Below are 18,968 nucleotides of genomic sequence, written 5' to 3' on the forward strand. Positions count from 1 at the left end.
CAACAGACAGATCAGGGCTTTTTCCTGCTTTCTACGGCTGCATGGGGACACCGTACAAAAACATGGTCACAGTTTTGTCATTTGTCTTGACTGGACAGAAGTCGCTATGCTGCTTGAAGACTTGTGTAACACTGTAAGTTACCAAAACAGCAACAGTTAACAGAACAGTCTCCGAACAGCAAAGGCGCTGTCAGCCTGCTAACTCAGCTGCCCTGTGGATCGCACTGAAACTTTACATATTGTTGTCCACTACCAAAATATTTCAGTGTGAACAGACAGAGTGACTTCTTCAATAGTTACATCAAACATGCACATTGTAAATTAGATTATGTCCGTCTTGTGTATCTTGTGCCAATGTTTTTGCCAATGAAGGACATGCTGCTCAGAAAGCAAAATGAAACTTCCAGCCCAACGCAAGCCCGGGTCTTTGGCCAAAGTCTGACTCATATGCTTATACATCTGGGCAGATTCTGGTTATATTGTCTAAATGTCAGAGTAGCATCTGACACTCATGCTGTTTATGGGCCAGATTGGGGCAATGGAGCTGGGCGTGAACTGGGCCAAAAGAGAACAAGCATCAGGCCCAAGTATGGGCCGGATGTATTTTGCTACCTGGCGGTTAAACAGTGCATGCTAGTGTACGAGTTGACAAAAACAAGCAAAATGTGCCAAAGGTGGCAGCCTTGTCAAAATGTCACAACAACATTTTGGAAACAACTATCTGCTTGGTGACGCCACAAATGGAAAAATACAACTTCTATAAACTTTGTGATTTATGTATCATGTACTCTTTTGGACAAAGAGGACCAGTGAAATGTCTTAAGTGATGATGTGACGCTTGCTTCAAATTGTAAATAGTAATGCCTTGTAATGCGATACACTCAGTGCTGCGGCCTCAGATGGTTTAAGCAGCACCAATCACCACAGCAGCCTCCTCCAATCCTGCACTGGATTTCAAAACGTGGCCTCAGAAGAATGTATCTCTGTTAATGTAAGTGTTTCTGACTGTACATACAGACGTCATGAGACACTACTTATGAATTCATGATGTGTACCGATTAAAAGAGTGAAACATCGATGTTTTCTTCTGTTTTGTTTCTTTTCTGTAAATATCTCTTGTCAGGTAATGCATCTGTTAAAGCCTTGTAAAAGTAAAAAAGTTCAAACTCAAACCCTCTTTGCTTTTTCTTTCAAAAACCATGTTTCTGTTTTTAATGCTGTAGCTGAGACTCCTATTTCAGCTGTCGCCGACGGGAATGAGTTTCAAACCACTTAACTGTGTGACACAGAGCATGCCTTGACGGGGCTGGAAATTGTTTCCTCATTTCTTCCTGCTACATCCCATTACACTGAATGATGTATCCCTGCAGGCCGTGATAGCAGCAACTCTACTGTAAATTTCACAAAAAGACAGTCACCTCAGGTGGCCTTACATATATGGCCGACCTGATATGTAATCACACTTCAAAGGTCACCCGCCTAAAAAAAAAAAGAATAAAAAATAAAAAACCCAGAGGACCAGGAAAAAAAAAAAAAAAGATGCTCAGTAGTGTCTTATCAAGATCTGAGGCAGCGGGAAGAATGAGCACACTCAGAAAGTGTTATAAAATGTAATCAAAGGGACATAACAAATTAATTCAATAAAAGTTTGGTTGTTACCTATTTTATTGGGTGCCAGTGGGTGGAAAACGGGTGAGGGAAAGAAAAAAAGAGTTGCATTGGCAATGAAAACAGACAATAAAACAACAGCTGAGAGAAGAGAGGTGCAAATAGTGAGTCAGACATCATGCCAGTTGATGTGTGCTGTGCAGTGGAGAGGGAATTAATTACCTGTAGATAAATAGGAAGACAGCGAGACTGAAGATCTTTAACTTCATCAGCGTGTGCGCTCACCTGCGCGGCAACCCTTTTATCTGGTGTACCAGTTGGTACCAGCTATAATTAGCGGCCGTCCAAGATGACCTGCTAACGACAATTACCAGAGAAGTTCCATTTATTTCTGAAGTTAAAACTCAGGCCATTTTCAGTTTGGCAGTCAGCCAAGACTCCCTCCTCAGGTTATCTGCCCCCACAGTGTGCATCCTATCCACCTGGCTACAAGACTGCCAACTGTTGTATTAACTGTTGCATTGTACAGAGAAATCAACAATTGGAAAATAAATCCAAAATCCAAAGAATGAAAGCGGGTTTCATGAAAGTACACCAAGTATGACAATATTTTTTTTTTATGATGATGATATTTTTGCTTTCACACCCTTTTGCTGTAGTAATACTGTTTGTGAGAGTCACAGAGGAAGCTGGCTGCCTCTGCGCTGCCAAAGTTAGTATCTCAAACCAACGATCATGGCACCTTCAGTCAGTTAAAATTGTACTTCTTGCTGAGTGATCGACAAAAGCTGAACCTCTTGAAGCTGTCTGAGTGTCAAACAGCATCTCACTCTGCTCTGGAAAGACAAGTTATTGAGCGGCAGCTGCAGTGCACTTCCTGCCAGCAGTAGATTTTGTTATATTGCAGCTATATATAAACTATATAATATATAAATGACATTTCTACAGCACATTAAACAAAGCTGTGTGCATGCCCCCACAGAGCAGTCAAGGCTAACAGCTGGCCTGTGGTCCTCGGATTGCCGCAGGGTGAAGGGAATTGAGCATTCAGCGCAGCAGTCTCTCTCTCTCTCGGTGCCTTTAGGGACATTAGTACGTGTGATTTACCCTTCCCAGCTATCTGGCTAAACATCATCAAGGCCAGTGGTGAGTAAATCTGCTGCTGACACTTTCACACATGCAAAAGACCAAAAAAAAAAAAAAATCAACTGGCGTAGTCACCTCTCATCCTTGAAACCTTGTGTTAAATACAATATAAAATGATCTATAATTACATAAATGAGTCTGTGTGACATTTGAAATGTCACCACCTTGAAGAATTACAACCATTTTGAGACATTATTCAGAGCATTAGTCGTAATTTAGACCATTAGATTATGAATATTGATTATTGCTCTGCTGTGTTTAGGGCGGTTTGTAAAAGTGTCTCAGCTGATGGAAGAATCATCATCCTCTTATTAAATATGGCAAGATAAAAATCAATAGTGCGATATAACTGCAAATGTCAGGAAAACACTTGACATTGGCGGTGGCTAAAGGGCCAGCGTGCCCGCCAAGTATCTGTCTGTTTTCCCATCCTGAGGCACACCTGACGTGTTTATCTGCAGAAAAAGCCATCATCTGATAACACACAATAAAACATACAATTTCAATGAAAGTCAGAAAAAAATTAAAACATTTATTGGGCATAAATATATTATATATACGCTACCGATACAGTTACGTCTTACATACATAGGGTAGTATTTGCAAAAATCTATACATTAAAATTGATATGGCAGTTTCTTTTATATAATGCATATGAAATTGTCTAACATTTACAATACAAGAAGAAATGCATGAATTTCTCTTTTTTTTTTTCTTTCAATTCATAGACCATGACAACATTGGAATGTTTGTTTTTAATCGTGAGGTAAAAAAAAGTTTCGTTTTTTTTTTTGTCTCGCTTAAAAAATAGTTAAATACCTGTGATTCTCTGTACGTTTGTCAAATCGCCAATCTCTCAGTCAAAATCTCTACTTACTGTAAAACGTACAAAACATAAGAAATAAAAGAAAAGAAAAGAAAAAAAAAAGAAAAAAAATGATCAGAAGGCACAGATGTGGGGTTGCTGGGCGAAAGAAAAAATAAAATAAAATGAAATTTTCTCTCATTCTCGATATGCCCGCCAAATGCGTAGGACCTGCAAGGTGCCTTGGGTGGGGTGGGGGGGTCTATAAAATCACCAGCATTTGAAAACAAAAAAACAAAACAACTCAAGAACATAAAAGGGAGTACCCTACCCACAAACGCACAGCCTGTCAGTCAACGCTGTGTTGACAGCAGACTAAACAACACTAACACAACTGGCCTGAGTTTGACCCAACACAAGGCAAACCTCTGCTCTCCCACTGGGGCATTAAGGCTTGAAAATGAGGGTGGGTGGGCAACGTTAGGTTCATCAGGTGTGTGTGTGTGTATGTTGGGGGGGCACTGAGGACAGGAAGCCCTCGCACATTACCTGCCGACTACAATGCAACAGGCTAGGTAGACATACAGTGAGCATGTCTGATTTAAAAAAAAAAAAAAAAAAAACAAAACAAAACAAAACAAAACGCTCCCTATGAAGTCTACTTCCTTTGTTGCCGTAGTTTGAACTCTGCAGGAAGCAGGGCACCGTTTGAGGAGCACAGCGGCGTGCTCCTGTAATGCCAATGTCACAGTCATGCCAACGACAGAATAATGCCAATGAACGTAACAGACGGCGTTGGCAGTAGTGTTTGAAAAATAGAGGGGAAGGAGGGGGTGTTTGGGGGGGGGGCTGCTTTTCTCCTCCCGCTCATATTAACCTTATCAAGACTAATGCTCGGCATAAAAAAAGTGCTTAAACTCTGTTAGTCATAATGTATTTACCATCTCACTCTATAGTTCTATAGATCTCTGTATATCATCTCTTAGCAAAATACTGGATACAAAATACTCACTACTGCTATACCAGCACTAGCCTTAACAAGGAATCATCAATATTATTATCGTTGTCATTTGCCTGAAATCATCGTATGATTGTTTTTGCCTTTTTTTTTGTGTGTCTGTTTTTTTTTTTTGTTTTTTTTTTTTTAAACCTTTCAGTGTGAAATCAGTTTGTGTTAAAAACTCTCCTCCAAAAGGGGGCTACACATTTCAAAATGGCACATTTTGCTTTACAAAACAAAATAATAAAAGATAATATGAAAAGAAGCATAATCACAGATCAAGTTAATGTTTTTTTTTTCCTTTTGAGAGAATAATAATAACAATAATAATTGTAATGCTGTGTCGTTACAGAGGAACATCACAGAAACCCTTTAGACGACTGCAAACGCAACATCTAGTGGACACGAGAAGCCTGCACTTTGGCAATTAAACAGCAAAAAGATATCAGAAGCTTCATTATAACAGTAATCAGGAAACGAAACGAAACAAAACAAACAAACGAAAAAAATAATAATAAAAAAGCCAAAGGCAGCGACATTTATCCCAATATCAATGACGTGAACTGATTCTAAGACCTGGCTTCTTGCTACATGTCTGTCTAAGCATTACAAGAACTGTTTTGGCTGTGCACGGCCAAAACAGAAGATGAAAAAAAAAATAAAATAAAAATACATAGGTATTTGGTTACATGTTTGAAAACAGCAATGATAACTGCAAGGCATGGACTGATGAGCTACAGGTTCCCAACAGCTGTAAGAGGAATACTTAAAGGGTTACTGAGATAAGGAATGCTGGCCTTAATCATACAATCTAACATACATCCATTAAAAAAATGAAAAATGAGAAAAAAAAAAAAAGAACATGCTACAAGGAAAATTAGTATATAACTACACTTGTCTCTTAATCTTTTAACAATAAATAAATGAAGATTGCACTGTAATTGGCATGTAAAGTACTGTATGCAAATATATAGTATAAATAAAACCTAGAAAAGAACTCTACCTTAACTTTCCCATCAACTTTGGCAAAGGTATTTTGAGCTAGTAAACCACTTTGCTTACTGACACTTACAGGAGCAAGGCACAGCATAGACAGAGGACAAGATACAGCATCAAATAATAAGAGGACGACTGGTAGGAAGACAGAGAGAGACAGAGGAAGCGAGGCTAACATGATGATGGCGACGATGACAGCAATGTGTGTGTGTGTGTTTGTTTGTTTGTGGGGGAGGTGATGTCTTCCCTCTGTAAGGCCTTTTCCCTGAGGTACGTTACAGGCTGCCAATCAGAGCTGATCATTATGGCGGCCCCCCTCCTTTCTCACCAAAGCCGTCCCTCCTTCCCCACATCGCACCCAGCAATAAAGGAGGCGTGTTGCATGTTGATTGCACAAGTCAACGTGACTTCTTTGGATCATCGGGGTTTGTAGTGGGCTGTACCTTGGCTTTGTTTTTCAGGTTGAGGGTGATGTGTGTGTGTGTGTGTGTGTGTAGGGGGGGTGTCTTACATGTGTCAGAATGCCCTGTACTGTTGAGCTGTGTTCTGTCAAAAGGCTTTTTTGGTTAGTGAACATTAGTTCATGTCCCCAGAGAACATGTCAGTCCGAGGAGATCCCACAGACTTGCTACTGCTCTGATTACATGTCAATAAAGCACCTTTTAATAGAGAGAGAAAGAGAGAAAAGAAGAAAGAGGATGAGGAGACAGAGAGAGAGAGAGAGAGGAGTGCACGAGCAGAACGATGGGATGGATTGAAAGCAGGAGAGGAGCAGCCAGAGCAAAAAAGGCGAATTACAGAGGAGGGGAAAAAAAAAAAAAAGAGGAGACGAGTCTTCAAATGTATCGAGTCACAGACGGGCTGGATGGAGAGACTACAGCTTCAGCGCTGCTCTGGCCAGCAGCTGGCTAAAATTCAAAGGGATAAAGCTCAAGCTTACGCCTAATGGCTTTCCTGGTTATCTCACACAAACACACAAACACGTATACACACACACACTCTCTGAGAGCTCTGAGAAGGGTGGCAAGCTGGCAGGCTGCTAGCACCTCTGTGACTGTGATGCTACGGGCGAATCACTACAGGTTAATAGGCTGGAGAGTTGGATATGGAATGACTGGCCGAGGGAGAGTGGTGGTGGGTGGGTGGGTGGGTGTGTGTGTGTGTGTGTGTGTGTGTGTGTGTGTGTGTGTGAGGTGGTGGTGGGGGGGTGTTCACAATGCTCAGCCCCCGAGCCCTTTCCTGGTTAAGTTGCAACCAATCACGATTCCAAGCCAGGCTTCCTAAAATGCTAAAGCCAGTTTACGCCCAACATTTGAATACCTACAAAAGTTCATATTCTGATCTGAGACCAGTGTTTTATGGCTCCTTCAACGTTCGCACGGGCTACTGAACTGACCTCAGAGCTGCTGTTGTGAGCACCTCAAGTAAAAACTCCTCCCCTTTTGCACTGTACTTCAGACCTTACATTGCCATCACTTATATTACATCACTTCTATAGCATCAAATATATTTGTTATAATATATATATTGTGTGTATATATATTAGATTACTGGTTTTCCATTCTTTCTTAGATATAATAAAATCACAGGATAGCAGCATCTTACACCACACATGGATTGCATCACTTTGGTAGCTGAATGAGTGAATGATTGACTGTTCAAAGCTGAGCAGATATGCAATTGCCTTCTTAGGAGGAAATGTGTGTTTCTCATTGTCATTGCTTGAGTGTAATTGTACATATGTGTATGTTTATGTACATAAGTCTGCACAGGTGTGTGCATGTTGTGTCTCTGCCAGTCTGTACGTGAGAGCAGGTGCATGAATCGACCGACAGTAGTAAAAAAATAAAAATAAAAATAAAAAATTGAGTAATAAGGTATGAACGGCTAAAGCTTTTGAAGGCCTACATTGAAATATGGCTGAATGAATAAAGACTGCAGCAAAAACAAACAAACAAACAAAAAAAAAGTTCAAATTAAACATCGAAAAACAAACAAACCAAAAAAAAATTGTAAGGCAATGACTGTCAAGAAATATACACGTTCTCTAATCGAATATGTTTTAAAGAGATACAAAATAAAAACATGCAAGTCAGTCTGAGGAGCATCTGCTTTGCTCACAGCTATTTTAAGGCTTGATTATCAGTTTTCTTTCCCGACCGAGGTACAGCTAAGACAAGGCTTCCCTCGACGGAAATCCTTAACAAACTACACGGACAACGTAGCAACAACAACAGAGACATGGAGAGAAATGACACCAAACCGAGAGAAGGCAGAAGACAACAGGAACAATGTGTGGAAAGCCTGAATCGATACTTTGACCAAAAACAAACAAACAAACAAACAAAAAAAAAAAAAAAAGAAAAAGAAAAAACATACATAGCCTTAGAAGTACATCTCAAGTGTTTGTTTTGATTTCATTCGGTTCTTTCATAGACATTTTCTTTTAAAGTTTCTCTGTGATTTAGCTTTCTCTTTCTATCCGATAGTTAAAATTCCCTCACTTCATGAAGAAGTACTGTAGCAAGCAGGCGATGAGGATGGAGAAGCCCGCGAACACGCACACGATCAGCGCTGCGAAGCGCTCGTCGCTCGAGATCAGGCCCGAGCCCTTGCCCGTTTCCACGGCGCAAAGCTCCGCAGACGACGCCGTCTCCTGGCGACGCAGCGTGAACAAGGAGGAGGGGCTCAGTGGTCCGCACAGTTCCTGGCATGTATCCTGGCAACGGCGGCAGGCACCCACACGGAAGCGATAGTCTGTGTTGCCCTGGAGACCAGAGATTTGGAACATGCCCTCCTCTCCCTTAAATACCTGTAAAAACAAATAAATAAAAACAAAAGATAAAGTGATGAAACACAGATTCACTTTGATTGTGCAACTCTGATGATGAAAATAAAATAAAATAAAATAAACATCATCAATCGTTTTCTTTTAAAGATAAATCCAGGCTGGCCAGCTTTGCTTGTTGTGACATCACTAAGTTACAGAAGTCCTGACAGCTTATATTAATAGTTTCTGAATACCAAACATGCAGATTTCTCAGTAGACTGATGGCTGATGGCTTCCTATCTAATCTTTTTGTTGTAAAAACAGACCAAAATCTTACTTTAAAATATGGAGACCAACATCTTCATTACCACCTCACCTCACTTGTTCCATTTCAAATATATTCCTGGACCAAAACACAACAACTTCCATATATACAAATAAACCTCATTTGAAAGCAACTTAAAAACAACTAAAGCAAAAAGGTGTTTTGCTGTTTTGAACATCAGTTGAGACAACATTCAGTGGCAGAACGCCACGCACTTGTATCCTGTCTTTGGAAAAGACACTGAGACCATATTTCTTCATTCGTAGTGTGTAACTCATTTTGATAATGACACGAATGACCAATGATGCAACATCAACTCTAATCTCTCACAGGTCACCTTTATTGTTCCGTGAATGAAAAAGGACAAGGGCAGCTTCTCAATGGTCTGGCTCTAATCACATTTAGGTAAAAACTACTTTTTCAAAGTGATTGCTGTTGGTTTCTTGCTGATCAGGAACACAATTATTGTGTTAACACATTTGTCATGCTGTTGCCTTTGAAACAAAGATGTTTAAAGAGTGCCAACCCCCCCTCACTCTTTGTCGTTAATTAAATTTACTAATTAAACAGGAGACACATGGGGGGGGTATGTTCTTCGTTGTGATATGAAAGAATGAGCAGAGAGCAAAGCGCACAAATACCTGAAAAGCAGAAACGCAGTTGATGTCTGACCATGAAAGGCACAGCTATGCCTCTTAGCTGCTCGGATAAACCCATACAGCTGCGGTTTTGTCCTACCGTAGTAAGTATCAGCGGCTCCTCCCCCGACTCCAGTAATTCAATTACAGAAAGCAAAACGGCTTTGAAGACAAATGAGTTTCTGTTTGAGGTCTACTAGTCTGCTCATCCCTCCAACAGCCAGCCTCCCAGTTCTTAATACCCAAGTGTAGCAAAAAAGTTATTGTGTTTTATGATTGCTGCTGTTTTTACGTGATTCGCTCTTCCATGTACAAAGTTCTGTCTAGGTGTGTGTGCGTCTATTATTCCATGAGCAAATTTGTCTCGCCTCGTGTGGGGGTGCTCGAGTGTTTTGCCGTCATTCCCATTAATACGAACTTTTTTATCTTTATACTCCTTGAAAGAAATGAGAAAAATCCCCCCTCGTATTTCTGCACTGTGGTATATGTGGGAGACAAACCTGTTTGTATTCTGACTCGCGTCCCACCAGCACCTGGAGCACATAGCTCACAGGATCCCCTCTCATTGGTGGGATCGTCTCCCATGTGATCTCGCACATGTTGCCCTCCAGCTGGTGCACTCTGGGAGCTGTTGGAAAATAAAGACGGCATCACAGCATTGCATCAATCAAACAGCAGGATGTCACACTTTAAACAATGCAATATAAAACTTTAAGAGGCACACACAAGCACAGGTGCACGTCCTCATCTGATACAAGCATGCGTCCTAACAACATTCCTTGCATCCTTTTTATAAGAAACTGCAATCATCCATCTCCCTGCTAATTTTATTTTCTTTATTCCACACTCATGGATACAGTCGTGTTAATGGCTGTTAGTGTCAGGCTATTTAGATTGAGGTCTTGCACATCATTCTGCATTCGAGCCAAAACAGAGAATACATTATTCATGTGCACTCCCTTTGTTTTTCATTGATGATAATTGTTTTGCAAGGTAATAACATCATTGGGGGATCGAGTCAGATATTACATAGGAGCTCCAGTTCCTACTGCATCACTCGCTGGGCTAAATACAGTTTATGCTTTATTGAATTTTTATGGTGACCCGGGACCTATTCATTGATTCATCTCTGATCCTGCCACTTTTCCCAGATATAGGCTCTCCAACGGTGCAACATGCCCCAATAACACTTTTACAGCAGCTGTTATGAGGCCTCGGAGGTTATTTTAAAGTTTGTGGATATAGCAGTGCTACGGCGCACATTCACAGCCTGGCTCACAATATTTTCTGGTTATATCACCTGAGAGGATACACTTTACTGTGATTATAACAAAGCACCATGCCTGTTTACAGCAAAGGCCACAAACTGGAGTCAATAATCAAGCAAGGCCTCAGTAAACCTGTCATTGGCAGCGGCCGAACGGAGGCGAATCTAATCACCCGGTTTCTTGGCCTGAAAGTGTATTACCTCTCTTAAAGCATTCTGCAAGGCTGTTTGCAGAAACACAACGTACCGAAAAATGACAAATACAACAAACACACAGTAAGCAAAGATAAACTAAGGCATTACAATGACAACACAAAATAACAGATATTGACAGATAAGTTGTAAATGAAGTTACGCTCCCTCCAGTACTGCTAAAGTGAATTTTAACTAGCTAAGACATTTCTTTACTTTCATGTTTACACACTTTGCCTCGATCCGTTTACCTTTGAGGGCGGGGGGTACAGACTTGGTGGTGCAGAAAGTGTGTGTGTCCGAGAACGGACCCTCCCCGGCGTCACTGATGGCCTGTATTCTGAAACTGTAGCTGCTGGACTCAGTCAATCGTTGGACCTTGTAGGTGTGACTGGGGCCGCGGTAGATTGTCACAAACCTGGACAGAACACACAAAGAAGAGGGAACGGTAAAAGACGTGAGTTTAAAAAAAAAAAAAAAAAAATCTGGATCGAGGACTGTGAAGATGAGTGAGGTGGAGGTGAGAAAAACAATTGATGTGGGCGTGTGATTAGATTAAGAGGCAGGGGGAGACATGTTGTTGGAGAAGGTCACAATTAAAAACTTAGACAACACCAAGACACAAATAGTTGGACTAATCGTTAAACCAGTTTTGGAAGTTGATAAAAGCGAAGTTACATCGTTGGTCTGATGTGTTCTCCCTTAAATTTGAGTTACTCCTGACGGTAAGAAAACGTACAGAAATAAATATCCAGTTTTCCATCTGAAGTTTATTCACTGAGGAGTCGATTTGTGTATTAACAGGCAGTCAACAGTTAACAGGAACTTTCTTGGGGGGGGGGGGAATGGATGCTTTTCAGAAGAGAGATAAGAACATCTTAAATAAAGATAGTAGTGATTTATGAACACACAGAACGAAATCTGGCAGGGCAGTCATAAATCTGACGAAAATGAGCGACCAAAAAGTTTAAGGCTGGCAAGATGGATAGATTGCTTGAATGAAAGAGTGATGATGAGTTGGCAAACAAACAAGTCAGGGAGAAACTGAGAACGGTGCTGAAGCATTGTTATTTATTTCCACTTTCAGCTTTTGCAGAACAATAGTGTGAAAGAGTGAAAGTCTGAGAGGGGAAGAAAGTAATGAGAGATGGAAAAGAGAGAAAGACTGACATGAGGGGGTTAAGTGAAAGAGGGGGCAGTGATGGGGAGAAGGTTATGGATTAAAGGAAAAAAAAAAAAGGGTGAACGGTAATTACAAGAGTGGAGATGGTGATAGACGATCTGCTGGCAGGGCAGAGAAAGAAAAGAAGAGAGAGGTTGGTCTTTAGTGGAAGGCTATAACTCCAGATGAGCTCTTTATGTAGCTGCACTACACAGAAATTGTGCGTTCTTCTGGCTGATATATAGCGTTAATTCTACTCCTCACTGCCAGACCTTTCAATTAACACACACACACACACACACACACACACACACACACACACACACACACACACAGGCAGTGCGGTTTCAGTGTAAACATACGCCCGAGTTGCCCCTTATTTACTTTCTCGTTGACTCAGCGAACAACTACGTGGCCAAAAAGAGAACTTAGTTACTTATACAGCGTGTCCATAAAGTCTCTTTTTCAGGTACCCTGTTGATGAAACGGATAGTGGTAAATGCCCTAACACTGGGAAGGGATGGCCTGATTCCCTGGCCAGATATCACTCCCCTGGACTTCTGTCTGTTGGGTTATATCAAAGATGTCGTGTACCAAACAAAGATAACAGGCCTAAAGCAAAAGATCACTGACAATTCTATGCTACAGTGAACTTGGCAAGAAATCGAGTACCGTCCTGATGTGCTTCATGCAGAGGTGTATTAAACGATCTCCTCCTCATTTCAGAATAATTTCCACATATCAGTCTGTTCTTTTGCTTTTGTAGTAAATTCTTTAAGTTGTGAAGCGACTTTATGGACACACTCTACATTCAGACAGCAAGCATCTCCATTAATATGAGTTATACTCTCTTGTGATCTGGACAGAGCTGAGTGGCATAATATAATTAAAAACCAAAGCAGTAAAGCAGTAAATACACACACACACATAAAATCCTGGTTGATGAAATTAACAGGAGCAGAACAGCTGACCAATTAGCAAAGACAAGGAGCAGGAAAGGACAGATGCAGAGAGGTTAGAAGTGATGTTTGAAAAAACGACTCAGTTCACGGAGGAATGCTAACATTTATTTTGGCGTGACCTTATCCACGATTTGTGTCCTTAAATTTGTTTTTCCTTGAAAGTGTTTCCTGTGAGATCGTCAGACTGCCGGGTCAACATATCAATGTTCAGTGGGAGATCAGATTTTTTAAAACCATCGCACAAACTACATCCATTTGGCATTGTTTGCAGAACACAGAAACTTTGTGTCGTATGTGATGGAGAATGATATTCATCATCATCATCATCATCAACAAATTTAATAATGTAAATGGGATAATTTTGTTATTAATTCCAATAGAGTAAACAAGCAATCACCACCTGGTATCAGTGGATCGCGCATTAGAGACAGAGAATGAGAGGCAATTGCTGAAAGGCTGGGGGTGGGGGGGGTGGGGGGCAAACAATGCAAGCAGAAAGTCTGCACACAGGAAGGGAAGTGAGGGAAGTAGAACAGGGAGATCAGTATTGTGGACATGTTTTCTTTGCTTGCTTGTACATCTACACAACTGAGACTGGGCAAGGCAGACGGGAGAAAAACAAAGAGGGTAAGAGATGAGGTGGGAAGAAATTTATGAAAGGCAGTGCACGTTTCTCAAGAGGTAAGGTCAACTTTCCAAAAATGAAATGAGATAAATGAATATGAATTAGATTAGAAGGCAGAGATCGAGGGCGAGGGGAAGCCAAAGTCAAAAACATAAACACAGACACTAATGCCATTTGGTCAAAAATGACTCCAGTGGAATTTATTGGCAAAATCTTTAAGCACATTTGCAGAAAATGCAGCCAACTGATATGTTTGTTTACAAAGCTAAATGTTTCTGAGATTCAAATTTTCTCTCTTATTTTTACTCGTCCGGTTTCCCTGAATGCTTTACGATTAGCCGGTTCCCATGGTGATTTAGCAACCAAAAAAGATTTCCTGCTAACTTCTTTTTACAGAGCATGATGAGAGGAAAGGAGGATGGGCACCGCTGGAGCGGTCCTGTAAACCTGCTCAGTTCGTCGTGAACACACACACACACACACACACACACACACAATTCAACAAATGGTGAAGCGCCATTAACACGGCCACGATGACAGGTGAGCGTCCTGCCAGAGCCAACGGTAGCTGCATCTAATGAATCCTAAGCAAAGGCAATTAGGCTGAATCAGTCAGGAATCGCACGTCGTCATTAGAGTGAGTCAGTCAATTAGAGAGCTCACGTACAGGTTTTCTAATGGAGCAGATGATGGTGATGAAGAGGAGGGAGGGAAATAATGTTTGTGTATTCGGCCTGCAGGGAGACACTTTACTGTGCTACTAGTTTTTCCAACCAAAATCACTGCATTTTGTGTCTGAATACATCTGGAAAAAGCCATGTCTTTCTATGAAAAAAAAAAAACAAAACAAAAACAAAACTAGCATCTCCTGAGCTTTACTATGATGATGACATCAACAGCATTCGTTCTTTTGCAACCCTAATCATTTTGGCATATTTGTAATAATAGCATTTCTCCTTCAGGAGAAAAAGAGATTTGGCATTGGATGAAGTGGTCAATAAGGGGTGCACAGAAATGGGCAGCTGAATAGACTGGGTGGATAGCAAGTCTTCATCCACTCCTGCTCGAATCAACCAATGCTCAAAGTTTCATCATCAGAGCGTGGGAAGCGAACTGGCCAGACTAATGATGAATGGTGACCATTTTAAAGCTATTCTTGGAGAAAATAAAAAGCTACCTCAGCCCCTTATTGCCTGAATTTTTCCATCAAATAATTGTCTGAGTGATGCGTTTTATCCAAAACATACCACGCTGTCATTTTGTGAGAGTAAAAGAAAGATGATACAGAAAAAAATGGACCGGCTGTGTTCTTATTTTCTGCTTTGACCTGAATGTTTGTGTTTTTATAATGAAGAGAAAAATCAAAAAAATCTAATCAAAAATTTTTTTTTCTCGAGTTTACAGCAAAATGTAGCACTCATTTAGGCAAACAGGTTAAAACAAGCGCCAGGATGACTCACAAAATGCCATCTGAAGCAGATACGGTGAATCCACAAATCACTGCGCCAATTGAAAAATGGGTAAATAATACTCTAAACTGTGAGAGGTGTTTTCATTTAACTGGGGGGGGAGTGTGAGCGTGCTGTTGCTCATGCCTGTGTGTGTGTTGCAGCAGAGGTTAACAGACCACAGCCTGCCAGATAGAGCCCCATCTGTTGCCTGCTGCACTCTGGCCCGTTCCGGGGGTGCCAAGGTAACTGGGTGCCAAGTTGACGCCAGCCAAGCTTTAATTCAAACACTGTTAGTCAGCCAAGCATAATGGTAGAGGGCAGGATGAAGGGAATGGCTCGAGACACTCAGACAGGTGGGCAGACGAGACGAGCAAATAAAAGTAACTCCACGTGGCCAGAGGGTTTAGGTTGGTTTCCGAACTCTTTGATCACCCGTATCTCATTTCCAGTCTTCGATAAAATTACCTCTTCTTCTGCGCTTCTTAACTGAGGTGCTTAACTCAATGGTCATGTTCTGCCCCTTCCACTCCTCCCATGTCTGCTAATTTTCCCTTTTTGTTGCTACTGGGGTAAATAGGGGTTTGATTGTTGTAGGCTGTAGCCCGGCTGTCAACGTGACTACTCCCCGGTACATCTGGTTACTGCACACACCCAGAAAAAAAAATAAAAAACTAAACTAAACCTACAAGCACAAAGATCGACACACGTACCGCTCAACTGGGCGTCTGGGCATTCACACCCTTACCCTCTCTCAGGCTGCTCATGTTCTATCCTTCTTGTCTTTGTGTGTCCGTGGTGTGTGTTTGTCTCAAAATTATTGACCTGCTGCATCCCTGTCTGCTGTATCGAGTAAGGAGTCAGAGGAAAAAAAGCTGCCCAAGAGGTTTGGAGACTACATCATCTATGTGGACCATCACAGTGGGGCTCCAAGTATGAAACAACTACTAAAAATGTGTGTGTGTGCGTGTAAATATGACCCCGACACCATGAGCCAAACAATGATATAAGAAGGGCAATTAGTTTACGGCACCTGTGGTTCTTGTCCTCCATCTGTAGTGTATAGACCATGTCGTCAGCCAGCAAGGCGCGTGTGTGGCTGGCGTTTTCGCCCCATTTCAGCTTCAGGCTCTGAGGGCCGGGCACTGAGCATTCGAGAGGAGGTGGGGCCGGAGGGAGAGGACGTGTCCTCATCTGCAGGGGTGGACTTGTGGGACTGGAGCCGATTTCATTCACCGCCTCGATCTGTACACTGTAAGCCAGGAAGAGAGAGTTTGTTACACTGCATGTTGTTATTTCTTTTTTTTTTTTTTGTCATTTACTTCGTTTTTTGGGCAAAATGTGAAAATACAACATGTCAGCCAGTATTTGGATTGTAGCAAGAATGCAGGGATTAAGTTCTTGACCCAAATGTGCATGCACATGAAACTGCTGGAAAATATACGTATCGTGTTTTCCTCCATGTATTTGCAGACCTGTTTGTTCAGTGGAGGGGTAATTTTCAGGGAAGAGGCTGATCTGGTTTATTGGCTTTGACCTTGGATCTCCTCTCCCATTATCATTCCCATCTTCATTCCATTCCGTACTCTCCGGAATCAGGCGTCAGTGTGTGAGACCGGTTTGGCCCAGCTTTTTCCCCAAATATATAGTTGTATGCGATGAAAAAGCAGATAACTGTTGCATACAGTTCTTATAGACTTAATGAATCAGCAGTTGGCCATTTCCAATAAGTTTTATCTATAAATGAGGAAAATTCTGAGTGTACCTTGTATCCACACCAACGCCTGTCTTTTTCATTAAAAAAGGCTCTATACTGGCAGAAATGGATTTTGTTTTTCCCTGCTGACTTACTTCTAGGAATCTCCCTCCCTTCCTTGTGCCTTTTCAGTCGATGTCTGATCAGCTGATTAGCATCCACAGCAGAGAGCTCTCTAGCTTGGCTAGAGAGCTTCTGCCATCATTTGACATTTATTAGCCACACGTCTGTAACTACAACCTTTCATTATAATTTACTCGGCTGAACGAAGCCCGAGGAGAAAGGGCAACATTCACCCATCCATTGGTGTAATTAAGCGTGGAGATAAAAGATGATGAGCGGCTGAGAACGGAGAGTGGAAGATAAAGAAGCGTAGCGTTTTGCTAATGATGGACTTGTACGTCGATGTTCAAAACCACTTCTGTGATGTTGCGAAATAAAATCAGCGGGACAGTCGTCACTTAGTGCATTCTCAGCTTAATGACTGCAAGCCAAACAAGTGAGATATAAATACAATAGCAGGGACTCAGAGTAACTAAGGCAACTGAGGTAAACAAGCACTGTCGTCTTCTAAGATGTGTTGTAAAAAAAAAAAAAAAAAATGCAGATTTTCATATTGAACGGATGGAGAGATGGACCCTTTCTCTGATTTAGGGAATCTGATGTGCGGATGTGTGGCAGTGACCCTATTAAAGTGGGTTTATAGACTCAAACTGCCAAATATCAAAATCCTATTTAGGTTGAATAAAACCTATTCCAGGAATCTAAATATCTATTATCATTTTTTCTCTTGAACGTGGAACTATTTCTGCTAAAGAGACTTTTTAAACCACCCACACACCTCCACTCCTGGCAGACCATGCAATATTTACAACGGTCTTTCACAAAGCCGTACACACAAATAAGAAATGAATAATATCATCTGAAGCACCTCATAGCTGTAAATAACAACCAGCATTATTCTTACTGGCACACTCTTACACGCACACACAACACACACACACACACATTGTTTTGACTCAGTGGTGGCCATTACGCAAGAGAGCAAAGAGATATTAGGACAAAAACAACCTCACAATGAAAACAATGGTGTGTGTGTGTGTGTGTGTGTGTGTGTGTGTGTGATCGCTCTGCCTCTTCATATGTCCCCCAACCTTGGACAACCCACCTCCCTAGTTCAAAGAACTCACCACACAACAACATGCACACAAACAAGAACACATCTGTATTCACAGAACTGCTCAGAGACGCACAACAACACTAGTTGTCGATTCAGATTACCGAGTGGCTGTTTACTGTCGAGTGTAATGTTAATACTCATTTTGTTTATGCAGATTGCTGAGCGGGAACCAGGCATGGACCCTGACTGGGGCAACAACAGAAAGCCTTAAGTTTAAAAGACTTGAGCAGACAGGGAAGTTTCAGAGATATATCCGTTATGGGAAAATTAGCATTGAGTGTTTCTGAAGCTTTACTTCACTTGACTTTTGCTTGTTGATACCCATCCATCATGTAACCTTAAATCCATCAGACTGTCCCCAGGACGGACACCACTGTGGTGCAAATCAGCAAATATTTGTTAATGCAGCCTTATTTTCCCAAGATTTCACAAAATCAAGCATGTTTTGGTGGCTTGTGTAAATGATAGTCTGCCCACAGCTCAGTGCCTCTGCTATTGCTCATTGATTTCCTCCAAATGTCAGACCGTCAACATAAATCACACTTCGGATCCAAGACAGCGTCAGCTTCGACTGACAAACTAGCAGTTTAAATGTTCTGCTAATTTATGTACCTGTATTCAGTGTCTGGCTGCAAGCCCGTGACAAGGTGACTCGTCCCTGATTCCACTGTGATGGTTTGGTTGTCCAGGCTGATGACGTAAGAGGTGATCTCGGCCCCGTTGCTGTTGGGCTCGTCCCACTTCAGGAAGAGGCAGGTAGACGGGGAGTGACCCGACTCCGAGGAGGTCGGAAGGTCCAGGAGGACGAGAGATGAGACTTGGTCTGGATTTGTCGCCGGGGTTCTGAAACTGACCTGCTCGCTGTAAGGACCAGCGCCCGCCTGATTCACCGCCTGAGTGGGCGAGACAAAAAAAAAAAAAAAAAAAAATCCAGACTGTGAGATAGGTGAAGAAAATTAGGTGTGAAGGAGGGGGGATAAAAAGATGCAGATGAGTGGCGAAAAAGCCCAAACCGTACGACTGAAGGTTACGAGTGAATGGGAAGAAAACGGCCAAGAGAAATGAATCGGTGAAGCAGCGGCACAGAC

At 41.7% G+C, this 18,968-nt stretch overlaps 1 protein-coding gene across 2 annotated transcripts in view; it reads right to left on the reverse strand.

The window, feature by feature from the left end:
- Positions 1 to 4,633: 4,633 nt before the first annotated feature.
- fndc3ba (fibronectin type III domain containing 3Ba) overlaps positions 4,634 to 18,968 on the reverse strand; it is an 81,806-nt gene continuing 67,471 nt past the window's right edge. Inside the window, exons 22-26 of one of the 2 annotated variants that reach the window (XM_029493289.1) lie at positions 18,493 to 18,773; positions 15,978 to 16,196; positions 10,999 to 11,165; positions 9,789 to 9,916; positions 4,634 to 8,367 (exon numbers count right to left, since the gene is read on the reverse strand). In XM_029493289.1, the coding sequence (XP_029349149.1) occupies positions 8,056 to 8,367; positions 9,789 to 9,916; positions 10,999 to 11,165; positions 15,978 to 16,196; positions 18,493 to 18,773 (1,107 nt within the window). In that variant the 3' untranslated portion in view covers positions 4,634 to 8,055. The remainder of the gene's footprint in view (positions 8,368 to 9,788; positions 9,917 to 10,998; positions 11,166 to 15,977; positions 16,197 to 18,492; positions 18,774 to 18,968) is intronic. The other variant, XM_029493288.1, reaches the window with a different exon arrangement.

This window comes from Echeneis naucrates, chromosome 22 (genome assembly GCF_900963305.1).
Source record: "Echeneis naucrates chromosome 22, fEcheNa1.1, whole genome shotgun sequence".
Lineage (NCBI taxonomy): Eukaryota > Metazoa > Chordata > Actinopteri > Carangiformes > Echeneidae > Echeneis > Echeneis naucrates.